The 25,624-nt window shown below is 59.1% G+C and overlaps 1 protein-coding gene across 1 annotated transcript; it reads right to left on the reverse strand.

The window, feature by feature from the left end:
- Positions 1 to 16,182: 16,182 nt before the first annotated feature.
- On the reverse strand, positions 16,183 to 23,707 carry C1QTNF6 (C1q and TNF related 6). Its single transcript, XM_060656436.3, has 3 exons — positions 23,463 to 23,707; positions 20,528 to 20,786; positions 16,183 to 17,893 (listed from the first exon to the last, which is right to left on the reverse strand). The coding sequence occupies exons 2-3, from the start codon at positions 20,778 to 20,780 to the stop codon at positions 17,346 to 17,348; spliced, it is 801 nt and encodes a 266-aa protein (XP_060512419.3). The 5' UTR covers positions 20,781 to 20,786; positions 23,463 to 23,707; the 3' UTR covers positions 16,183 to 17,345.
- Positions 23,708 to 25,624: the final 1,917 nt, after the last annotated feature.

Genomic DNA, 25,624 nt, shown 5'->3' on the forward strand with positions numbered 1-25,624 from the left:
TCCTTTCGCTTTTTCTTAAGCGGGTTTCACCAAGATCTGTCATCTTTCTCAGAAGACAATCTAGGTGTCGCACCGGCGAAAGAGAATGTGTGATGTTTGCGATGTGTCTGTGAGAAGTTCCTCTCCATCTAGAAGTCATGCTTGCTTGCCTGTTTTTCTAGGTGTCTTTATTAAGGAATCGGAAGAAAAAAAAAATGTAGAGGCCCCTCTATGGAGCTTGTGTCTGGCTGTCACCACTGCCTACAACGTCTGCTTGGAGGACAGCAGTTAGATGGGGTCAGGAATCGGCCCGAGCTCTGGAACGATGCCTCTCAGTCAAGCCTGGCTCCAGGGCCAGGAACCCCGGGCCCCCAGAGAACAGGGGACCCCCGAGCAGCGAGGATGCCAGCTTCCGGCAGTGGGCAGGCGCGAGGTGGGTCACGCGTGGCCCTGCGTCACGTAGAGAGAGACTCCACTGACAGCAGAGGTGGCTCGGGCCCGCCACAAAAGGCTGATTTCCAAGAGACGCCGAACGTCCTGATTTCAAAACACGTGAAATCCTCCTGCTTAAAATCCTGGCCATAAATTCTAACGAATACACAACACTCCCCCGCGACCAGGCCTGCCTCAGAAGACAACACAGGAAGGGGCATCGGGCGAGGGGGTGGGAGGGCGTGGGTGGCTGAGGTCCAGGGCTGACAAAGGACCCTCTGTTGCAGGTGCTTCTTCTTCTCGGGCGCCGGCCAGATATTTATCTTCCGTCGTGGTCACGGAGCTTTGCAAACCTTTCCTGTGTTTGAGGTGTTTGCTTCTCTCGGCGGGAGCCTGGTGTCCCAAGCAACGAGCCGAAGCACTACTTTCCCAGACTCCTTTGCAGCGGGGGCAGGTGAGCACGTGACCAGGCTCCTCTACTCTGACGTCTCCTTCGCAGACCTCAGTCTGGGAGCCGGCGAGACTGGCAAGGAGGCCGAGGAGGGTGGCATCAGAGCGTCACGTCCCAGGGGCGCCTGGGTGGCTCAGTCGGCTGAGCATCCAACTCTTGGTTGCGGCTCAGGTCGCACGGTTCATCGGTTCGAGCCCTGCGTCGGGCTCCGCAGCTGGCATTTCGAAGCCTGCTTGGGATTCTCTCTCTCTCTGTCCCTCCCCCACTCGCGCTGTGTTTCTCTCAAAATAAATACACTTAGGGAAAAAAAAAAAAAAAAAAGAACATCACATCCCAGATGCCACACCCCCCTGAGCCCGATTTGCGGGTCCTGCCGGAGATGCCCCCACATCAGAATATCCTAAATAAATTCCTTTTCCAATGGAAGAAGACAGGCTGGGTTCTGTGGCTTGCAACTGGAATTCCCAAGGCAGGTGCCTTTGCCACACGCACGGATTTAAGATTTCAGATCTCAGCGCACAGGTTTAAGATTTAAACTTGTCTTTAACTGCCCCCCCCAGGCCCCCCCTCACCCTTCGGCAATGGCTGACCAGCCCAGGGCGAGGGGAGGGGGGCGGGCAGCAAGGTGAGAAGCCGGTGAAAGCACAAGAGAAGTGTGCCTGGGGCTCCTGGGTGGCTCAGTCCATTAAGCATGGGACTTTGGCTGAGGTCATGATCTCACAATCTGTGAGTTCAAGCCCCGCGTCGGGCTCTGTGCTGACGGCTCAGAGCCTGGAGCCTGCTTGGGAATCTGTGTCTCCCTCTCTCTCTGCCCCTCCCCAACTCATCCCCTCTGTTTCTCTCTCTCTCTCTCATTCTCGCTCTGTCTAATAAATAAACATTAAGAAAAAGAGAGAGGTTTGCCTGGCCTGTGGTTTTCCCTGCTGGGGCCACTGGAATAGGATTGGCAGTGTGACACAGGCCTGGAAGCCAGGTGTCTGAGGGGACAATCCAAGAGGGCCTAAGAAACACCTCCTACTGCCTGGTGAAATCAAGCGGTAAGTGACCCTAAAAAGGGGGTTTACAGCGCGATGTCTTCCTGGCTGGCTCCATGGTTGAAGGCCTCACTTTCAAGGTCTTAGTGAGACCCAGGTACCCACCCCAGTTGGCTGGCTGACCTTGAATCTGTCCCACTGACTTGTTTCCACTTTTGGGTGCTGGTTAAGAAAGAGCTCTCAGAACTAGCAGAGGCCCGAGTATTTGGTGGGTGGCTAGTTTCGCTTTCAGAGTGAGTTAGACGCGGCCCCGTTGTGGGTTCTCCCACCACAAGGAGTCACAAACCCACCCTGGCTCGTCTCAGCCAGGTCAGCACATGCTCTGTTTACCAAATGCTTGTTCCCCGGGAGGCCCTGCAGCCAGGGCTGCTCCTACCACCTGCCGGAGGGGGGGTGGGGGGGCTGGTGCTGGGCAGGGAGCCTTGCTGGCCGACCCCACCTGCCCAGTGTCCCAGCGTGGTTGAGCCACCGACCTCCCCTGCCCACCACGGGGCCACGGGCGAGAATACTCATTTCTTCTCTTCCGTTCCACTGCATTTCAGTCCTCCCGGGGGATGAGAGCACTGGCTGGGAATCTGGACACCTGACTTCTGGTCCCCGCAGGGCCACCAGCTCACCAGTCACAGGTGCGAAGGCTGTAGGCCAGAGGAAGAGGCTGTGGCCAACTTGAGCCACACAGAGCTAGCCAGAAGAATCTAGAGTGGCTTACAGGTTCTGGAAAGAGCCGGAGACTCAGGCCTCAGGGGGGAGCAGAGGGAGCTCGGAGGAGTAGCGCTACAAAGACCCCCTTCAGGCTCCCCCCCACCCCCCCTCAGCTGTTTCCTGGCTCGTTCCAGTAGGATTCAGAGAGCCTCACTGGCTAAATGAGCTCAAACGCCCACCCCTTGGCTGGAGAGGATGGGGTCCTTTGACCGACAGCTTGACCGCGACCTCACCTAATGCAGGAAGGTAGATTTCCAAAGAGAAATGGGGCACGGCTACCAGAAACGGGAGACCAGACAGAGGCTGGATAAGCAGCAGCCAAAAGTACCCGGCATCCCCTCTTTGGGCTCAGCCTTCCCCACCCCACAGGGATGGGATGGGGTCCTATGATCCTGAAAGCTCTTCCAGGAGAGGCAGCCTCTAGTTGGAGGACTCTGACCTGGGCACCTTGTCGCCCTCGGGGGAAATGGGACTCTCTTCAGCCCTCAGGGGCAGCCTCTGGGGTGAGGGAGCTTCTCATGCACCACCCAGAGACCCCCTATTTAGGACACAACCGGGCAGGGGCAGAGCTGCCTCAGTGGAGAGGAGGGAAGCTCGCTTCGACCCCCTACGTGAGGCTTGAACCGGTGACCTTGATCTCATGGGCCTCCAGGAGCTCATGAGCCAACCTGAAAGCAGCAGAGGGTAAGGGCCCCGGACTGCACCGCTCTTTGTCGGGGGGGAGGCCCGAGGAGCGCGTGATTAGCTCAGGTCCTCAGGGCCCTGCTCCCCGGGAAGGAGCTTCAAAACAGAGCCGAGGCAGCCAGCTGCACGGGCTGGGAGGCCCCCACCAGCTCCTAAGCGATGAGTGATTTGTGTTCCCAGACACTCGTCACAGGGTGTCGAGGGGGACCCATCGAAACAGGCTGGAAGATGAAAGATAGAGACCATGAGCGAGGGTGTTCTGGAAGAGACAGCTTGTGTCCCATCTCGGCCATCCCACCTCCCTCTACATCCCCTGCTCCCCAGCCCCTGCAGCCGCCCACCCCCGACCTCCCTCTACACCCCCTGCTCCCCAGCCCCTGCGGCCGCCCACCCCCGACCTCATTCTACATCCCCTGCTCCCCAGCCCCTGTGGCAGCCCACCCCCGACCTCCTCTACACCCCCTGCCCCCAGCCCCTGCAGCCGCCCACCCTGACCTCCCTCTACACCCCCTGCTCCCCAGCCCCTGCGGCCGCCTACCCCCGACCTCCCTCTACACCCCCTGCCACCAGCCCCTGCAGCCGCCCACCCTGACCTCCCTCTACACCCCCTGCTCCCAAGCCCCTGCGGCCGCCCACCACCCGGCTTCCCTCTATACCACCTTCCCCCCAGCCCCTGCGGCCACCCAACTCCCGGCCTCCCTCTACACCCCCTGACACCAGCCCCGGCGGCCACCCAACTCCGGGCCTCCCTCTACACCTCCTGCCCCCCAGCCTCTGCAGCCGCCCAACTCCCAGCCTCCCTCTACACCCCCTGCTCCCCAGCCCCTGCGGCCGCCCACCCCCCAGCCTCCTCCACCTTTCCAGAAGCACCTAGGATCCCCAGCCTCGCCCTTCCCCCAGCCAGGGCGAGGGATCACACCAGGCCTGGTGGCCAGAGGCCAGGAGCGGGGGAGGGGGTTGGGGTCAGGGTGAGGGAAGGGCTGTGGGGTGCTGCGATCAGGAGGATGTGGCCAATGCCTTCAGGCCTGCGGTTCCAGCCCAGAAGTGCTGCTGGCACCCTGGCTGAGGTCACCTGTGTCTTTCCCGCCGGAAGCAGAGGTGGCGGGAGCGGAGGTGGCAGGGAGGCGGGAGGGGCGGGGGGAAGCTGCGAGGAGTGTGGTTTGGGCTGTGGAGCTCACATCAGAGCAAGCCCGGACACTCAGGTGAGTGGGCCTCGAGAGCCGCTGCTTTCCACAGCCCCCCCCCCTTCCTGTTTCCCTTCTCAATTCTCTCCTGAGATCGTCCTCTGCCGGCCCACCTCCCCCCCCAACATCTGTCCCTCTTCAGGGCCCCGAGCACAGACCCCAGAGGAGGTTCAGAATAGCCCAAAGATATCAGAAACTACAGCACGGCCAAGGATCCAGAGAGCAGAGCGGCATGAAGGACGGGGAAGGCAGAAACTGCCAGAAGCCATACGCTTCCCTGAGAGGTGCCAGGTAAAAGCAGCCAGGAACATCTCCCAGCCCTTACTCTGGGCCAGGCCCTGTTCTAAACACTTGAGGCATTAATTGCTGAATACTGCCAAATGCGGTTTGAGTTCCAACAGCACGGGCGTCCCCAGGAGCTCGTTGTTGGAAATGCAGCATCCCAGGCCCCGAGCCAGACCTGCTGAGTCAGAGTCTGCATTTGAATGCTTGTTTATTTTTGAGAGAGAGAAACCAACGGAGTGTGAGCAGGGAAGGGTCAGGTAGAGAGAGGGAGACACAGAATCCGAAGCGGGCTCCAGGCTCCGAGCGGTCGGCACAGAGCCCGACGCGGGGCTCGAACCCACGAACGGTGAAATCGTGACCTGAGCCAAAGTCAGACGCTTAGCCGACTGAGCCACCCAGGCGCCCCAGACTCTGCATTTTAAGCACATCCCTAAGGCAATTCCCAGGCACATGGAGGTTTGAGAAGCAGCCTAGTAACTCATTTAATCCAAACACTTTCAGGTTGGTACTCTTCGGGATCCTATTTTATGGCCGGGGAAACTAAGGCACAGAGAGGTTAAGTATCTTGCCCAAGGCCACCCAGGCGGTAAGTGCCGGGGCTGGGACTTGAACCCAGGCCGTTGGGCTCTAGAGGACATGCTCCCAACGGCTCGGCTGCTACTGCCTTTGGCACGAGGAGCCCTGGGAACTCAAAGCCCTGCTGATGGTTCTGTGCCTACCCTGTCTGTGCCACCCGGCCCTCCAGAACCCAGGCTGGCCCTCCCACCATTTCTCTGACCCCGACCTCTCTCGGGAGAGCCTGAATGGTGTCCCCAGGTGTCCAAGATAAAAACGCCGCGCCGTCAGCATGGAGCATTTTTCAGGCACCCGTATCAGCCCGGCTCCGGGCTGGGAATTACGGTACCCGCCGAAGATCTTCCAGACATCCCGGCCTCGAGGACTCCAGGGCCGCGTTAAGGAGCCAGGGAACAGGCACGTGTGCAAATGTAGTAAAAATAACCAGAGTTTGTTCGAGGTGTTCAGACACTCCCTGGGCAGCTGCCTCTTCAGGGCAGACTTCACGGAGGAGGCGGCTTTGAGCCAGGCCTCGAAGGCAGAATAATGGCCAACACAGAGCCAGGGGCAGAGACCGGCCTGAGCACAGGGGCACAGGTGGGAATGGACACGGGTGTAACGGGGCCTGTGTGGCTGAAGCAGACGCCTGGAACTTGAAACATCCCAAGTGCAAGGTTCCTCCAGGGCGAGTGCCCAGGCTCCCTTGATTTCCTCCTGGGATGCAGCGATCACTCCCTCCCGGAGGAGCAAGCCCATTCCGGTTCAGGTGTGCACCCAGGTGTGCTCCAGGCAGCACACCTGTGTACAGGTGGGCCTCCTCCAGGCACACCTGAGCCAGGCAGAGCCAGCCGGCCCGGTGGCTAACGGGGGAGCGAGAGATGCCTCCCAGGCCCAAGGTCCCCACTGCACTGGACGGGCCCCCACAACCTGACCCATACAGAATCCCTTCCGTCTTTAACCTCGCTGCCACTCCTTCATGCCTGGCTCGGAATATTGCACACAAAAGGCACTCGATAATTGCTTCTGAGGAATACTTAGGTGAAAATGCAACAGGGCACTGGGACATGTGGTCCCAGACGTCGCCACCAGAGGGCGGTGCTTGCTCCTCCCCGGCCTCTACACAGCGCTCGTGCTGCTGGAGAGGACGCAAAGGCAAGGTGAATGACCCGGATGGATCAGTACCCAGTTTCCTACCTGGGAGTTCTGGGGGCGGGGGGGGGGGGGGGGGGGGGGGCATGCCCCCGCAAGATAGGATGGGGAAGCAGGCAGGGCCCTGGATTCCAGGAAGACAGCGTGAGGGGAGCCCAAGGAAGGAGAAAGCCAAGACCAGTGACCTACAAAGGGATCTGGAGGCTCTGATGATGAGTCTGAGCTCAGAGAGAGCAGCTATCAGCCTTAGGTCACACAGCAGAGTGAACCTTGAACTCTGGCCTGCAGCCCTCCAGATCCCTCCGTCCCGTTCAGTCCTGGGACAGAGCAGGGAACTTAACCCAGGAGGGGCCTCATCTTTCTTTACTTGGTACAGATCAGAAATAGGGGCGCCTGGGTGGCGCAGTCGGTTAAGCGTCCGACTTCAGCCAGGTCACGATCTCGCTGTCTGTGAGTTCGAGCCCCGCGTCAGGCATCTGGGCTGATGGCTCAGAGCCTGGAGCCTGTTTCCGATTCTGTGTCTCCCTCTCTCTGCCCCTCCCCCGTTCATGCTCTGTCTCTCTCTGTCCCAAAAATAAATAAAAAAACGTTGAAAAAAAAAAAAAAAAAAAAAAAAAAGAAACAGAGTCACCTCCTTCTCCAGGCCCTGACTGTTAGGGTTCCTGACACAGCTCTCTTCCCCTTGTATCTCTTTCCCTTAGCCCTGGTGATGGCGTCACACCCCACCTCTGGCCCTGACTGCCCCTGAGTGCCAAGGATTCACAGTTCTGCCCCTGCAGCCCCGACCCACATCCTCAGCCCTCCTTCCTCCTCCCTCCCTCCCAAGTACCACCGTCATGCCCTCAGCCCCAGCTGCTTCTGAAGACAAAAATCTTAAGACTCTTTTCTCGTCCTTACCACCACACCCCTGGGCACCTGTCGTTCCTGGAAGGCTCAGAGCTCTTTCCTGCCTTGGGCTCTTACCACCACGGGCTTCAGCCAGTGGTCACTCTCTGAGGGAGGCCCTCCCTGGCCAGCCCCGCCCCAGCTAAGGCAGACGCTGGTCTATTCTGTCCAGGCTCTTGCCCTTCTTTCCCAAGCATTTGTTCTCATTTAACTGTTGGGCATCGGTGGAAGATCTGCTTGGTGGCTGTCTTCCTGGCTGGACTGTAGCACCTCAAGGTCTCAGGGATTCTCTGGCCCCTAAAGCCATGTGTGACTCAGATAGACACTCACACTGTATTTGTTGAAAGGATGGATACGTGGATGGATGGAAGAATGGAAGGGTGGATGGAAGGATGGATGGATGGACAGATGGATGGAAGAAAGGATGGATGGATGGATGGATGGATGGATGGACGGATGGACGGATGGATGGACAGAAGGATGGATGGACAGACAGAAGGACGGATGGATGGAAGGATGGATGGACAGACGGACAGATGGATGGATGGAAGGAAAGATGGATGGATGGATAGATGGATGGATGGAAGGATGGGTGGATGGAAGGAAAGATGGATGGAAGCATGGATGGATGGATGGATGGATGGATGGATGGATGGATGGAAGGATGGGTGGATAGATGGATGGATGGAAGGATGGATGGGTAGATGGATGGATGGAAGGATGGATGGAAGGATGGATGGATGGAAGGATGGATGGAAGGAAGGAAGGAAAGATGGATGGAAGGATGGATGGATGTATGAATGGAAGGATGGATGGAAGGATGGATATATGGATGGATGGATGGAAGGATGGATGGATGGATGGATGGATGGATGGAAGGATAGAAGGATAGATGGAAGGATGGATGGAAGGAAGGATGGGTGGAAGTATGGATGGAAGGATGGATGGATGGATGGAAGGAAGGATGGATGGATGAATGGGTGGATGGATGGATGGATGGACGGACAGATGGATGGATGGAAGGGGAGTCTTGGTATCAGATTGAGGAGGTGTCTGTTCATGCTTTCTTTAATTCAACAGGGATTTACGGGGATCCTGTTGACAGCCCCATGCTGGCCACTACAGAGGTTACAAGAACACCTGTCACCTACCATCTGCATAATTCAAGGCACCTTCTCTCTGGATGGGGGCAGGACAATACACAAACAATTGTAACTAAGGGACCATGTCAGTACAATGACCACTGGCTTGAAATTTCAGGACAATCCCAGAATCGAGTGATAAGAATAAGCTCCTCTGATTTGATTCTAGGCCTTTTAAGGTTTTATCTAAATCAGCAAGACAGAAAAAAGAACTGTTCAGTCTATATAGGCAATTGTTCCTTTAGAAAAAGTGGTCCTGATGAGTGTGAGACACACAGAGTGTGCCCCGTTTTAACAAAACGCATGCAGAAGACATTGGCTGGGGCAAACAGGGAGAGCTTCCCCACGCCCACCCTTAACCTCGGCCAGTTCTAGAACTCATATTCATCCAGTAAACAAATATTTATCGAGTGCCTGCTATGTGCCAAGCTCTGCGCCACCAGCAGTGAACGAAACCGAGATCCCTGCTCTTACAGAAGTCACAGTCCAGCAATGGGGGAGGGGGAGACACCAACAATGAATAAAACTACAAAGCAAACACCATAGGAATTCGAAGACAAACGCTATGGGGAAAAGAGAAAACAAGACACGGGGTGCAGGGGCACCATTTCAAATCAGGTGGTCAGAGGAGGTGATGTGAAAATCTGAAAGGAAAGGGGATCCGGGAGGAACCGGAGGAGGGATGACAAGCGGGGACTGTCTTCCGAATTTGCGGGACAACTGCCATGCTCCCCGAAATGTGCCCCGGGACCCCCGATCCGTGCCCTCGCCCCATGCCAGCCTGTAGGTCCTACACGGCATGAGGTGGCTTGACTTGCCCTCAAAAAGTATCTATGGGATTTGTGGGCTGATTCGTACAGAATGGAATGCTCCCTGCAGCCTCCTTCTTTGCCTTCTTCCGCGCGAACTCCTACTCATCCTTCAAGACCCAAACACATAAGGATAGAGTTGGTTGCTCTCTCCTTGGAGCTACCCACCCTTATTTATGCAAGCTTTGCACCTTATACAAACTTCTTTCATAGCCCCCGATGCACTGTATTTCCCTTCTTTTCCTGAAGGTCCTTCCCTGCACTGGGAGCCCTCAAGGGGATCTGACTTCTGGACCCCTGGAGCCTCCTGGAGATGCTTGGTTAATGGTGGCCAAGTTGAAATGACCTGCTGTCCCTTCAGCGCTCCCTCTCAGAGAAGTGGTTTGCATTTCTGGGGGCCTGGGGTGCCAGAGCTGAGGTCCCTTGGGATGTGAGCAAGATAATTCAACTTTTGCTAGTTTTAAAGTTGAAAAACAAAACAAAAAAAAGTGATGTTGAAGATGAGGGCTTGAGCCCCAGCCAAAGCTCAAGGTGGGAAAAACCCAGAGCCCCAGGACCTTGGCATGTGCCATGCCTGGGCTCCCTGACTGGAGCCCCGCCTGAATGTGCCCAGCTCCGTCAGCTCTGGCCGGGGCTTTGCTTCCCTCATCCCAGGAGCCGGACTCAGGCTGGCCCTGCTGGGGTGGAGGCCTCCCTTGGAGCCACCAACTACCCTGACCACCAGGGGGCAGGGTGAAGTAGACAGCCTGGGCCCCGGGTGGGGTGGGGGCTGGTGGGGTGGTGAAGGGTCCCAGATAAAGAGCAGGTCACTGAGCCTGGGGATCAAACACCCAGAGAGCCTCCTTCCGGGGGCGCTGCCTCACTCACCCTGCCCTACGCTTCCTGTGTGAGAGGCCCGGGACTCTGGCCTTATTTGAAGGGTAGGGGTGTTGGAGGCAAAAGCTCTGGGGACACCCTTTCCCTCCCAGGCGGCTGCATTTTTTTTTTTAACAAAGGCTTTGTTTTCCCCAAGTTACCATCGGAACATTTGCCAACTTCTGTCGCAAAAGGACTCCCACCGTGGCCAACTTCAAGCTAACGTTGTGATGTCCCTGAACTCAGAGTTGGGAACAGATTCACACCATTGGCCCCGGCTCCAGCATGCCCCTGGCTGCGGGGGTCCAGGTTCAAGGCCACGAGCTCCCCCGAGACTCCCCGTGAGGAGCCCGGCCGGCCCTAGCTCGAGGAAGTGTTGCCCCGTCCAGACACCCTCTGAAAAATCCTAGCTCGGGTCCTAGATACTCGTCAGCAAGGCCTGGGTTTGACTCCTTCAAGTGCCCACTGGACAGGTTCAAAATCCCAGGACCCGCAAAGCCGGCTCCTTCCCGCCTCCTGGCTTTTTTCAGTTCCTGGGAAGGGCTGAGCAGTTTCCTACCCCAGGGCCTTTGCTTATAGACTGTCAGCCACACGAGGGCAGGGCCCGTGTGGATTTTGTGTTCACGGCATCGTCCCCCGGGGCCTAGCACGGCGCAGAGCCTGGAAAAGGCAGTGACTCCGTAATTGTCGAATGGATGTGCACGTGGTACCCAAAGGCACTTATCTGGTCTCTTTCTTCCTCTGTAAAAAAGTAGGGGCGCCCTGGTGGCTCAGCCGGTTAAGCCTCTGACTCTTGATCTCAGCTCAGGTCAAGATCTCACGGTTCGGGAGATCGAGCCCTGAGTCGTGCTCTGCACTGACGGGGTGGAGCCTGCTTGGGATTCTCATAGTCTCCCTCTCTCTCTGCTCCTCCCCTGCTCGTGCGTGCTCTCTCTCTCAAAATAAATAAATGAACTTAAAAAAAAAAAACACAGTATAACCCAACGTCCTACCTTACAATAATATTTAACATCATGGGGCACCTGGGTGAACCAGCAACCTCGACTGAGCTCAGGGAAGTGCGACTCTTCTTGGGAGGGTGGGGGCGGGGCTCTAAGACATGGTGACCTTGGTGCCCCGGGGGTTTGAAGGCCAAGGGGCAGGGCTGACAACTGATAAGCGCTGGGGGACCCTCAGGGCCGATGCTGCCCCCCCCAAGTCTGGGAAGGCTCCCTAGAACCAAGATACCTGGCTGAATCAGATGGCCACATCTGACAATGTGGCCAGAGAGCTTTGGTGACGATGTGCCAGCTGTCCTTTTGACCACGTCCCCCACAGCCCCTCTTATCCCGCTTGGGGGTTCGGCCCGGACTCTCAGGGCTCAGAGGTAAATCTTGTTTCCCACAGTTCTGTTCTTCCCAGAGGCTGGGTTGGCTGCGGTCATGTGACCGGCTCTGGCCAAGGAGAAGTAGGGAGAGGCTGCAGGAGGGAAGACTGGTCATCTCACCTGCCCTCGTCATGCCCGATGTGACACGCCGGGGACCTGGGACAGCAAACGTGTGGCCACCAGCTTGTGGCTGCCGTCCTGTGGCCCTGAGGGAAGCTGGCCTGAGCACAAAGGTGTGGCGTTAAGAGTGCCCAGTGGCACCCTGGGACAACCCGTGATCCTTAGCGAAGCTGCTGGGCTGCTGAACGAACCAGCCCTGGGATTTCGGGTTATTTGTCCTTTCTGACGCCTTATGTTCTAGAAGCATTCTGTGCCCCCAAAAGCATCCTAACAGATACCGAAGGGACATGCCACGAAAAGCAGAGGGAGGAAAGGATTCTTTTCTAGGTTCTTATGCGTTTTTTTTTTAATCTTTATTTATTTTTAAGAGAGAGAGAGATATACACAGAGTGTGAGCAGGGAGGGGCAGAGAGAGAAGGAGACACAGAATCCAAAGCAGGCTCCAGGCTCTGAGCTGTCAGCCCAGAGCCCGATGCGGCGCTCGAACCCACGAACTGTGAGATCGTGACCTGAGCCGAAAGTCGGACGCTTAACCGACTGAGCCACCCAGGCGCCCCTAGGTTCTTACGTTTTAAAACGGGAAGGAAAGAGCCTGTCTGCCCCGCCGAGAGCTTTGGGAGAGGGTGCCCTGAGCAGACACTGAGTAGATCTGAGCTCCCGGCTACCCCTGGGGGGAGGCGGGCAGAGGGGGAGGAAGGAACGTGTCGGTCTTGGGGTTCCTGGCTGAAGGGGACCGTCGCCCCTCCTCCCCAGCTGAGCCTGGAGGTGGGGTCCAGAGGAGATCCCCAACAGGTGTGGGGCAGCTGAGACTCAGAGGGGCCATGGCGCTCTCCCAGGCCGAACCCTGGGGAGGCAGCTGAGAACCCGGACAAGAAACGGCCACACGGTGTATTCAGGCACAGGATCCCGGGCTCAGACAGCTCCCGGAGCGATGCAGCACCTGTGACACAAGCCCCCGTGCAGAGCGCCCCAAGAGGGACGAGAACCCAGGAGGGCTCCGCAGGACTGAGCGCTGCTCAGCGGGTATGTGGGGGGGGGGGGGGGGACCCAGGAGCCCAGAGCGGTGGAAAGCAAGTTCTAGTTCGCGCACCTCTGTGTTTGTGACACCAATGCATCCCCCGCCCCCAGCGGGAAACAGCGGTTGGCCAGAGGAAGGACAGGGACGGCCGCCCACACCCACACTCTCACTGCGCTGCTGCCTTGCAGTGGGTCCCCTGTTTCCTCCGTGGGCCCGGACCTCGGTTACTAGTTCCTCCCGCCCACACCCTCACCTCCAGGCAGCAACTTCACACCCCAGCCCGACCCTTGCACGGCGCCCCCCCCCACCCCCGCCCCGGCCTCCCTTCCTGCTGGGTGTGCAAGCCAGCTGCTCCCGGCCACGGGGGCTTAGCCTCGCACTCTTGACTCCTGTCCTGGAAATCCCTCCTTCCTTCCTCTCTGGCTCCCGCAGCCTGCCTTCTGGAAGCAGCTCTGCCCTGCCGGGCCCCACCCCGAGTGTTCTTGACATCTGTTTCTGGTCGTGTTGAGTCTCTGCCTATGTTTTCCCTTCCTCCAGATGCATACGTGGCAGCCTGTGGCTACCGGGCCCCGGGCCGCGGGAGCTGGCGGGAGGAGGAAGAAACAGTGGAGGGCGCTGCACAGATTCCAACAACCCCCCCCCCCCCCGCCACCCCCCGGGCCAGGACTCCTGGACCTTGCCTCCCGCGGCTCCTCTCCCCTCCTGCTCAGTACACGTCACCCATCCAGCAAAATGGCCTTGGAGCGCGGGCCGGGCGCCAACCCCCGCGAATGCGCGAAACACCATCACGTTCGGTCCTCATTTGAAACAGAACTGAGACTCACGGGGACGAGGTGACAGGCCCGGTTCGTGGGCACAGGAGAAACAGTGGTGTCGGCGCTGAGCCAGGAGCTGTTCTAAGGAAACAGGGACCCGGGATCAGAGCCCCCCCACCCCCGGCCGGGCCCCGGAGCCCACACGCTCTGGAATCTGAGCGCTCACCGCTTCCCTGAAATTTCTCAAGCCCTGTCACTTGGCACTTTCTATTTTCTGGGACGATCAGCGCTGGTTTCACGTTCCTTCCCATCGTCAGTCCAGGGGTCCTGATCTGGAGTTCTGAAAGTCACCCCGTATAGCCTTGGGCACCCGCAAAGGCCTCCGTGGGCCAAGAGAGGAGGGGCTTTGAACCCGACGTGACAGATAAGGACACTGGGGGGATCCAGAGAGACTAGATGCGTTACCCAGCGCCTTCTAGTCCTCAGCTGACTCAGGGGGCTCCCCCGGGGCAGAGCCGGCACGGGAGCCCAACTACTGGCACCCAGGCCTGCCCTCTTCTCACTGCCATAGAAAAGTCTAGTAGGGGCAACAGAGCCTGGTAGACCCGTTGCCCAAGCTGAACCCGCCCCCCATCTGGCTGCCCTCCGCCCGCCCCCCTCTGCTATTAAATCTCTTGCCTCCTTTGAAGTCCAGTGGGAATACGGCCCTTCCCGCCGGATGGCGTCCTGGGTCCACACCGTGCCCTTCCCGGGCCCGCAGCACCGCTGACCGCCTCTGGTCCCACCCTGTACAATCCACACTCCACCTGGCCACGAGAGCGATCTGCCCCTTTAGTTAGCTCTAACCAGTGACCACGCGGCTCAGAACCCTCCAGCAATGCCCCAGCACGTGGGGGGTCAAGTCCAGACGAAGGCAGACATTCGAGACCTTTTATGACTTGGCCCCTCCTCACCTTTCCAGCCTCAAATCTCATCCTGCCCTTGTCTCTTGCACTTTTCCAAACATTTCCATAGCGTGCTGCCCTCTCCAAGTGCCCAGAGCATAGACCGCACTGGCCCACGGCCACCCCTTGCACCCCACTGTCCCTTTTCCCCCAGATCATGGTGTCTTTCAAACTCCTATTTGTCCTCCGAGGCCCGGCTCAAATGCCGCCTCCACTAAGAAGCTTTCCTAGATCACCCTCTCGAGAATTCTCCACACTCTTCCCCATACTCCAGTGCAACAGAGGAAGGTCCTTCCTCCTGTGTGACTTCCGGGCACACCCTACCCAAACCCATGGGATGGATCCAACCCACCCGTCTGGGTAGCAGGCCCCCAGGGACACAGCTGGGTTCAGCTGCCTGCACCAGCTCTGTTCCTGGTTTCAACTCAGATCCCTGTCCGATCACCATTCTCCCCGCCCCCCACACCACCCGACCAAGCAATGGCCAAGCTGAGGTGAGGTCCCCTGACTCCTCGTCCAGGCTGTTTTCCATTTCATGAGCCTCTTCGCCCCCTGGCCCTCCTCTCTCTTCCCTTCCTGGGTCACTAACACTTCGGAGGGAAATATTCTTTTCAAAATATGTAACTGAAAGGGATTGCCCCCCAGGGTGGGGAGGTAACCACATGGGCTCGCCAGAGTCACCAGGACTAAGCATGGCAGATCTCCGGGGGGACACTGCCCCCCCCCCACATTCCTGGCAGTAGGTTTGGGGGGCCTCCAGTTTTCCGGGCCCCTCACCCAGCCCCCGCCAAGACGTTGCCTTCCGGGAGAGCCCCCATCACAAAGATCCGGGGGCTCTTATCACCCATTGGAGAGAAGCCACCAAGCCAGGAACTGGGCTCCTGTGGGGAAACCTGGCCCAGCATCAGAGGCCACTCTGAACCACGGATAGAGGCGGCATCTGCCACAGGTCCGCTGAGACACTGGGGGAGATGCTCTCTGGGAGCCCTGAACTAACGTGGCCCGGAAATGCCTGGGGGCCTTTGACCTCAGCTTGCAAAGGACAAGCTTCAATCCTCCTGCGGGTGCTTGGTGAGAAGTTTCAAAAGCTTCGCTGCCAGAAAAAAAAAAGGAAAAATAAAGCTTTGCTGCCTTATCAATCAGCAAACCGGCTTGTCCTTGTGACGTGACCGTGACAAAAGGCTCCTGGTGTGGGGCGGGGGCAACCTTTACCGCCAGGGGTGAGGGGATGCTGAGAGGGAGTGCTGGTGAGGCCAATGGTGCATGAACAGAGCCTGGATGGAAAGCAGGCCCTGGGATCGCCTCCCCCTGAGTAGCCCCTGACCTGTTAGGAGCCCCTTGGGTGAGAGCCGCAGGGAGTTCAGGTCCAGTGGGAAAACTTCCGTGGCCGTATAGGTTCCAAAGACTCGAAGACTTGCGTCTACCCCCTGCCTGGGTGGGCCACCGGGCTGGGCTAGGCTGAGTCCGGGGGGCCGTTCCTCCTGCACAGCTCGTTCTCGCACACAGTACCCAGGAAGCCATCTCACACAGCAACAGGGAGGCCCAGGGGTGCAGGATGTCCCGTCGAGTCTGCGAGGGGAGCCTGCGCGGGTTACGTCAACTGTAACTACATTTTCGTGAGTGGCCACCACGCGCTAGCTTGGCCGCCCCCGGGCGCCCTGGCGGATGAGTGACAGAGGGGGCCGGTGTCTGTCTTGGTGGGTGGGAAGCACATGGAGAGGAGCCCTGGGCTGCTCCGTCTCTCGAGCCTTCCCCGGGGGGCACCGGCAGCACCGGGACGGGCCGCCCTCCCAAGGTGGGCAGAGGAAGCGGAGGGGAAAGAACCAGCCCGCATTGCCAAAGAGACACACGAACTTTAATCACTCTGGACAAGCAGGGCAGGGGCGGAAGTCAGGCTGGGGGGGCGGCTGGGAGAGCACCAGCCTCGACGGCACCTGCTCAGGTCCCGCTGCCAGCCCCCAGCCACGTAGCCATGGGTCCGTTGGCTATGAGTGAGCACCAGAAACCACCACTGGGGCCACCTCTGCCCCGGGGTCTGTGTAAGCACCAATGGGTGGAGGCCATCTCCCTCTGGAGAGAGGTTCAGGCCACCCAGGATGGGGGGAGGGGAAGGCTGGACGCGGCCATGCCGGCCCACCCTGGGAGGGGGAGAAAGGACAGAAGACCTGATGTCCCCTTACTTGACCTTGGCCTCTCCCGGTGCCTGTCTTGGCTTCATGGCTCAGAGGAGCCTCCCCCTGATTGACCCGGAATGTTGGCCGCTTCAGTTCCCTAGACCTGCTGAGGGGTCCAAAGCCCGGCCCACTCCTCGGTGGCATTTGTAAAGGCGGCATCGGGCCAGAGGAGGCGCTGCTGGGCAGGAGACACCCACCAGGGCTTTAGCACCTTAACCAAGCCTGGAAAGCCAGGGACGCTGGGCTGGCGAGAGAGGCCAAGGAGGGTCAACGAGCACCTGGGAGCCGGGCACCTTCGGGAGGGTGGGCCGGGAGGGGCAAGAGAACAGAGGAGGGGGAGCCCCAGAGGGATGTGAGAATGGGAGGATGTTGGGAAGAGAATGTTGTGGAAGCTTCCAGAATGTTCCGAAAGTAGAAGCGTGTGAAAGTTCTAGAATCTGGTGGCTCAAGCGGGGTCCACAGCCCAGCCCCATCAGCACCACCCAGGAACATCTTAGAAATGCAGAATCACGGGCCCCCTCCAGAATCCGAATCGGAATCTGCATTTTGGCACAGCCCCCAAAGTCATTCAGATGCACGTTCAAGTCCGGGACGTGCTGGTTTAAAAGGCTGGGAAAATTCTAGAATGTTTAGGTCAGAGGGCTTCTTAAGATAGGTCCAAGAGAGGAGAGAAAGGGGTGATGGAGGGGAGAAAAGAAGAGGAAGACCATCCAGAACGCCAGATCCCGGGGGCCCACTTTACGGAGGTGCAAACTGAGGCCTCGCAGGGGACCGCCCTGCCCCCAGCCCACCCCCCGGCCGGAGCGGCCCCCTCTGGAGGCGCTAGTCCTCCTCGGGCTTGATGAGGTGGCCGCTGAACGTGATGTAGGTGTCGACATCGTCGCTGTAGACGGCGTTCTCCCGCTCGCGCTTGAAGAGCCGCACCCAGACGCGGTCCCCGGGCCCCAGGGCCAGCATCACGCTCTGACTCTGCATGATGCTGCGGTCACTAGGCTGCGCGTACAGGATGACGGCCGCCTCCTCGTTGTGCACGACGTGCACGTATGTCTCCTTGAAGTTCCAGCTGTGCACGTTGAGGCTGAAGAAGTAGAGGCCGCGCAGGGGGGCGACAAAGTGGCCGGCGGCCAGGTCGAAGTGGCCGTCCGGGTTCACGAAGACGGTGTCGAAGAGCAGCGGCTGGAACCCCTCGCTGCTGTGCAGGGCCGTCTTGCGGCCCACGGAAAAGGCGGAGAAGCGCGTCTGGCACGGGCCCCCGGGGCTGCCCGCCTGCCCCTTGGCGCCCTTGGTGCCCTGCGGGCCGCGCTCCCCCCGGGGACCCTCCCTGCCCAGCTTCCCGGGGGTGCCCAGCAGGCCTCGGTCCCCTTTGTCACCTGTGGGGACAAGAAGGGGAAAGTCAGGGCAGGCGCCCAGGCCTGAGCCAAGGGAGCCCCTCCGTGGGTTTGCGGAAGACGCGAGAAGGAGGCCAGAGCGGGAGCCAGCGTTTACAGAGCCCCTTGGTGCATGCCAGCCCTCACCTCCCTGAATGCCCGTCTGAGGAAGATACCATGACCGTCTCCGGTCCCAGGAAGGTTGAGGGACTCACCCAGGGTCACACAGCTCAGGGGAAGCAGGTAACGCAAGACTCAGGAGGGTCTGTCTTCCGCCTGCCTGTTCCCCTCCCCCCTACAGCGAAGGCGTGGTGTGGCCCCTGGGAGGCCAGGCCCAAACCCCCAGCCAGACTGCAGTGGAGACGTGGGCTACGTGCAGGATACGCTTTGCGTTTCTGACCCAGAGAAGGAACCCAAGAAAAACACCTCTGCCTCCCCGAAGGGAAAAGCCCTGGGTAGGAGCCAGGCGGCCCTGGGTGGGGATTATGTCCCACCGGGGCGTTTCCCGGTCAGGGTCTTGGTTACCTTGTCTATATCTTGAGAAGGATCGCGTCCACCTCGCAGGGGTGCTCCTGGGCCCTCAACAAAATGTCCTAGGGGACAGTGCGCCACAGCCCGCACTCGCGAGGTGGGAAGGCCCACCCAGCGAGGCTCGGCCCGTCCCTGCCTGCCCTGGGGTCCGGCAGCGTCTAACCTGGTCCTCGGGCACGCACGCCTCTGCCCAGCCTTTGTTCCAGGCCGACCCTGAACTCAGGAGACGCAGGTGACCGCCTGTGTCTCCAGGTACCTGACCCCACATATTTGATGATCGCACCATCAGCCCCTCCCCTTTGAGAGAGCCGCACGCCCCTGTGGTTTCCCAAGGTCTCCTAGGACCGTGGCCACACCCCTGGGAAGGGCGGAGGGGGGCCCAGCCCCTGGGAGGAGAGGCCTGGAGAGAAGCGGGGACAAAGGGGTCCGCAGCGCTCTGGCTCCACGGCCTCCACGGAGAACGGTCTCATCATGTGCCCAGCACTTTACAGTTTGCGGAGCACCTCTTCGCCCCGAGGGAGGAGGGGGTGAAGGGTGGTTTTAGGAGGGGGTCTCCTTCTCCGTTTTGTTTTTTTTTTTTAATTTTTTTTTTTTTAACGTTTATTTATTTTTGAGACAGAGAGAGACAGAGCATGAACAGGGGAGGGTCAGAGAGAGAGGGAAACACAGAATCTGAAACAGGCTCCAGGCTCTGAGCGGTCAGCACAGAGCCCGACGCGGGGCTCGAACTCACAGACCTCGAGATCGTGACCTGAGCCAAAGTCGGCTCCTTAACCGACTGAGCCACCCAGGCGCCCCTCCTTCTCCGTTTTACAAGTGAGGCAGCAAGCCAGGGAGGGAGAGCCGAGCCTGACCCACAGGGCAGAGGTGCCCAGCAGCCGGGGCTGGGACCCGGGAGCCCTGACGCCAGCCAGGCGCCTTGCAACACGGTCAAGGGTCCACCCCGCGCCCCCCCCCCACTCCGCAACTAAGTCTGGCCCAGGCGTGTCCTCTTCGACTCGGGGTTTTCGGAGGGCCATGTGGAGGAAGGGAGGCGTCCTCACCCGTGAGATCTCAGGGCCGGAGGGTCTCAGAGGCCAGCCGAGCCCTGGCCCTCCGGAGACCTCGGGCCAGACCCTGGCTCTGCTCCTGACAGCTGTGTGCTCCTAGCACAGCTCCTCCCCTCTCGGGGGCTCAGTTTCCCCATCTGCAAAGTGGGAGGCGGGGGGAGGAATGACAAAGTTCCGAGCTCTTGGGGTGGTTGTCAGCGCAGGCAGAGGTGACGGGGGTCTAGGGCCTGGCCCCAGCCCGGCTGCCCGCGGCCCCCAGCAGCAGAAGCCTCTTCCTGATTTTAGAGGACAGGGAGCCAGCTCCGACCTGGACAGCCCCAGGGGCTGCCCACGGGTCTCCCTGCTTCCACCCTGGTCCCCTGCTGGCTATTCACCGTGCGACACTAGAGGGATCCATTTGAAACCCAAGTGGGATCAGGTCCCTCCGCTCGAGCCCTCCCCTGCTCCCCATCTCACTCAGAGGGGAAGCCCAAGTCTGATCGGGTCCTTGCTTCGCCTCCAACTTCAGCTCCTCCTTTTGTCCCCTGCCCCTGAAACACACCAGACCCACTCCTGCCCCAGGGCCTTTGCACCTGCTGTTCACCTTGGCCCACTCTTCCCCGGATATCCACATGGCTTCTCCCTCACCTTCTCATTGAAACTACACTGACCACCCCCATTTAATATGCAACCTACCCCCCCTTTACCTGCACTCCTGATGCCCCTTGCCCTGCTCTACTCACCACTGCCATAGCATTTCTCACCATCCAACGTTCTGTCTCCCTAACGCGGTAATATATTTATTGCTCACTGTCTGCCTCCCCGACTAGAACGGGAGCTCCGTGGCAGTGGGCTTCTCTGTCTGGTTTGTTTACGCTCCGTCCTCAGAATCCAGAACAGTCCTGGCACATAGCAGGTGCTCAATAAACGTGCAAATGAAAGAAAGGGTCTCGGACAGCCTTCCGTCCTGGTGTTTCCTGCTCCCTCCACCTCACTGACCCCAGCCCGGGAAGAGACCCCCAGGCCCTCCCCATCCCCAAGCGGACCCGTCTAGCCTGAGCCACGTGTGGGCACTCACCCTTCAGGATGGTGATGTTAATGTAGGGCCTGACCTCAGGCAGCACGTACGGGAGGGCAGATGGAGAGGCTGAGGACACATCTGCTTCGTCGGCGGGGGTCAGGGAGTCCTCAGGGTCACAGCACCGGCGACAGTACCCAGGGGGACCGGAGGCCACAGCTTCCCCAGAGGTGGGCTCCTGGGTGGGGACCCCAAGCACCAAGAGAGGGAACAGAACCACCGCGCAGAGGAGGCCCAGGGCAGCTATCCCCATGGCGACCTGGAACAAGGAAGGAGGGGCAGGGACTATATTTAACTTAACATCTACACCGCCCCGATGCCCGGCCTGGAGGCTGCCCGCCCAGCGTCTGCCCACCTGACATAACTCGGGGAGGGAGCGATTGTGCCCCCACTTAACGGACGAGAAGATTGAGACCCACACAGAGAAGCAACTTCTCCAAGGTCACGAAGAGACTGGCGGCGATGCATGGCCTGCAGGCCGAGGCCCCAGAAACCCAGGGCCTGGGAGGGAAACCCCTTTAGGGAGCCACGGGCCAGGAACGGACAAGGGTCCCTGGAGGCCTCTGCTGAGGAGGGTGAGGAAGATGTCCCAGCCACCCAAGAGTCATCACCCGGAAGACCGTGAAATGCTGTTTCTGCCCCCCCGACCCGCCTCCCCGGGGCTTGTTTTCTTGTCACCCACTCCTCCGTGTCCGGGGAGCACATGCCCCCGGCAGCACAAGGGAGGTCGGTGGACCCTTGGGACAAACACAAAAGATTCTGCAGCCTTGTTCTCCGGGAGGGGGGACGCGTGGCTGAGCCCACGGTCTGGCACAGGGGCACCGTGGTCCGGCCAAAGGGGCCAGGAAAGTTCATTTACTCTAGCAGCCAGACAGCGACATCAGTCAGAGAAAATGCACGGGGCTGTGCCCCATGATGCTGCCCTTGTACCTTTGAGATACAATTGCCTGGGTGCCGGGCAAAAGGAGGTGACTCTCTGGCCGGACGCGTTAGACACAAATACAGAGAAGACGTCATTTTGGGAGGAATGCGGCACTGAGGGCGCGTGGCTTGGCAAGGGCTGGCGTCAGCCCACCTTCCCTCTCGGCACCTTTGCACCGTCAACAACCCGCGCGACCTCACACAGAAGCCCTGCAGGGAAGGCTCCGGAGTTAATTCATTGGACGGCGGTTGCGTCAGTCATCACAGATCTGCCAATCCGCTGCCAAGGGGGTAAATTGGAATTAAGGAGCAGGCTGAGGAGGTCCGGAAAATTCAAAAGGCTCAGAGAAGCCCAAGGGGCTATGAAGACCGGTCTCTGGCCTTGGCCAAGAGACGATCCAGGGTTCCAGGAGAGGGGCAGGAAGTGGCCGGGACAGCAGACACCGGGGACAGGCTGGCGCCGGGTGGGCAGGAAGCCAGGCAGAGAGCCTTTGAGGTGATAGCGGTGTTTGGGGGCTGGCACCTTATCGCAGGATCAGAAACTCAGCTCTTGAAACCAGATTGGCTTTGACACTTCTGGCGTTTCTTTGTTTATTTCCTCTTCGTTCTACTTTAACATTTAGTACGATTCAAAAATATTTTTTTGTGCGGTTAATACGTGTAGAGAAGGTAAAATTATTATTATTTTTAAATGCTACTCTGTCTCCACTGAGCACTGAGGTAAGAGAGGTTTTAGAAGAGCAGCTCTGGGGGCTGGGGGACAGCAGTGAGTGGGGGGGAGGGGCAGGCAGTCCCCGGAGACACCACCCCTCTCCTTAGAGGTGACCATTCCTAAGCTCCACCTGCTCTGGCTTCCTGGTTCTGCTCAATCAGGCAGATCAGTTTCTCAGAGATCAGCCTAATCTCTGTCCAAGATTATCACCCTCATCTTGTATTTGTAAATGTCACATCCCAGTGATTTTTGAGAAGAGCAAAAACCCCCTCTTTTTCCCCCCCGGTCATAGAGAGAGACGTGACTTTCTGGGGACAGGGGAGGCCTCGGGGTTGGACCTGAGATTCCGGGAGAGTTTACAAGTTGTGTGACCTCTGGGCTAGCGGCTTAACCTCTCTGGGCTTCCCACTCCTTGACATGTAAAAGCAGAAGAAACCACCACCCGCCTCCCAGGTTGTTTGGAAGGATCCAAAGGCAGGGAAAGTGCCTGACTTGTAAAGGACTCTGACAAAAAGAAGGAAAAGAAGACAGCAGAGGGAAGACCGTTAATAACATTGCAATAACACCCAACGGTGACTATGCTAATCGCGGTGAGCACTGAGTAATGTACAGAATTGCCAAATGACTGGGATGCAGTCGTCTACGCCTGAAACTAACACTGCATGTCAATTACCCTTCCATAATAAGCAAATAAAATAAAACAACGTGTTCCTTCTGCAACCGACAAGCGACAAGACGTCTTCCCAGGGCCTGCACAGGATGGGACGAGCAGAGTCTCTCCCAGAGGACTGGCACGGTCGGGGATCTTTCTGTGGGCCCCGGGCCAGCCGGGAGTCAAAAGCTCGGAGACACAGAGAACTGTAACCTGGGAAGCAGGAAGCAGGAAGCAAGGCAGCCTTGAACTAGAGTAATAATAACCACAGCCGTGATCATTGACTGGCCCTGGGGGAGGGTGCCTGGCAGGGATCAAGGGTGAGGGAGCCTGTTGTGGTTGGGGGGCGGGGGTGATCGGGGGTCCCTGCTGCCTCCACTCAGGAGCTGGGAGCTCTCTGGGGAAGGAGGGAGCCGGGCCTGCGGAGTTGAGCCGGTGAGTGTCCAGGCAGGGGCAGCCCTTCTGGGGGTGAGGGGTGCTGAGATCTCAGTCAGCCAGAGAATGAGTGAGAGGGGCTGGCCAGGGTCAGAGGGAGACAGCAGAACCCAAGATGTGCCTAGGAAGACAGGGGGGGAGGAAGGGAATTCTGGGCTCTGACCCCAGCCCCCTGGGCCCTGCTGGAGGGAGTTACAGGACCTTTCATCACTCACCCTGTGTCCAGCGGCCTCCACAGCGGCTCACAGACCCCCAGCCTCTGGGCAGCCTCTGGCTCCTTGGCCCATGTCTGCCTGTTGCTGGCCCGGACCCCCAGGCCAAGCAAGCAAGCAAGCTGAAGAGGGAGGGATGAAGGGAGGGAGGGAGGCGGAGGGAAGGCGGAGGGAGCGGGCTGAGCTGGCTTCCCACTTCCCCTCCTCCCTGCCTGCTCCTCTCCAGCTTCTGGGATCCCCGTGGAGATAAAGGGAGCCTAGGGAGCTGGGGATTTCCTTCGTTTAACTCTTTGGCGATCCAGTGGGGTCTGGTTTGATTCAGAGGCCCGATAGAGCTGGAGCCGGAAGGGGCCTGAGTGAGGCCCCCTGATGTGCAGGCTGGAAAATCAAGGCCAGGGAAGGGACGGGGCAGGAGCCCCCCCCCCAAGTTGCTCAGGAAGGGGGAGGCAGCGCTAGAATCTGGGGTGGGCCTGGGCTTGGTGGGGGAGGGGGGCCGCGGAATATTTGCAAAGGCTGTAGCCTCTGGGGTCAGAGAACCCACCAAAGGCAGGCTCAGATGTCCCTCACCCTCCAGCACCCTCTGATTCTGCATTTGTTGAGAACTTACTGCCTGGGCTGGACCTCATCTTTGCAGGGTGAACACCTAAAGGTGTTGCCATTTGTTATCTCAACACACACCCCTCCCCCTCCCCCCCGCCAGCCTTGGGCTTTCCCAGGGTCACACGGCAAATGAAGAACCAGAACCCCACAGAAAAGAAGGGCTCCCCCCCCACTAGAGTTCCATGAACACGCCTGGGCATCGCTGAGGGGCAAAGGCTGTCGTTCAGGGTCTGTGCCCCGGGAAGACGGAGGTGGTGACATTACTGCCCTCAGGAGGCACAGAAATGTAGAGACCCGAGGGTGATCGGATTTCAGTCTGGGGCTTTGGACCCCAAACCCCAGGCTCCGCTCAGCTGGGCAAGGTTGGAGGAGAGGATAGCCCCGGGGCTGTGTGTCCTTGACCGCCTCTCCTCTCTGGGCCTCCGTTTTTTCTATCAGCTTGGGGGCTAATCAAACAGCAGAATATCAGGCCTGGGAGGACTCTTCGAGGTGACCTAACTCGATGACTTAATCTAACCAGCAGGGACTCTGTGACCCAGAAAAGACCCAGGGCTTTGGCTCAAGGTCACAGCCAAACTGGAGTCCAAGCTGGAATGAGGGTCAGACTCGCCCAGCTTCTAGCCTTGTGTTGCTTTCACCTCCCAAGCCCACGTGGAGCCCCCCACCCCCACCCCTCCAGGCCTATTTCGGGGTCCAAGGGGGCCCCATAGGAAGCAGACTGAAGGACTATGGCCGCTGAGAAAACTCCAAGTCCACGTTGGCCATGCCCTCTCCGTGGCCCTGCCCCAGGCAGCATTCCCAGGGCACTGAGCCAAGGCTGCAGAGGGAGGGAGCCAAGGGGAGCCACCCTCCCCACCCTCCCCGAGCTGCTGCCACCAGAAAAGGGCTGAGTCAGCAGCACCAGAGGGGGAGACAGCTCCTGGCTGTCTCTGAGCCCTCTGGCTTAGGAAAGGGGGAAGGGAAGGGAAGACGGACCCGACGGGATGGGAAGCTCAGCTCGGGGACACAGGAATAGTTTATCCTCTCGTGCGCCCGCACCGTACTCCGTGCAGCCCCCTGCCAAAGGCTGCTCATCCCATTTAACAGATGAGAAGGCTGGGGCCAGGAAAGGGACTGGGCTTGCCAGGTTCTAAGGCCGGCTCCTTTGGCCCCCAGCCAGGCCGATGCCCCAGAAAAAAAAAAAGCCCCTCTTTTATTCTGTCCAGAACAGCTGGAGGCAGGGCAGACAAGACAGCAAGACTCAGATGTATTATACTTCAATATTTTTCCTCTCGCTCTCTCCCACTGTGCCTAAAATGCCTTCGTCTATGCACCATCCCCGGGTCTGCCAGCCATTCGGAGGATCTCCCCAGCTAGCCAGATAGCTTAGAGACAGAGTTCCAGCTCTGGGGCAGAGAAAAGTGTTAGGTCTCTGCTCCTCCTAGCTGCATGACCTTGGGCACGCTTCCCTACATCTGAGCCCGGGAGTCCCTGGGCCAGAGGGACACGACGAGGCCGAGGGCGTCTGAACAGCTTGTGGGACACCCACGGGGGTACCCTGTGTGGGCCACCCATCAGTGCTTCTC

This window comes from Panthera onca, chromosome B4 (assembly GCF_046562875.1).
Source record: "Panthera onca isolate mPanOnc1 chromosome B4, mPanOnc1 haplotype 2, whole genome shotgun sequence".
Lineage (NCBI taxonomy): Eukaryota > Metazoa > Chordata > Mammalia > Carnivora > Felidae > Panthera > Panthera onca.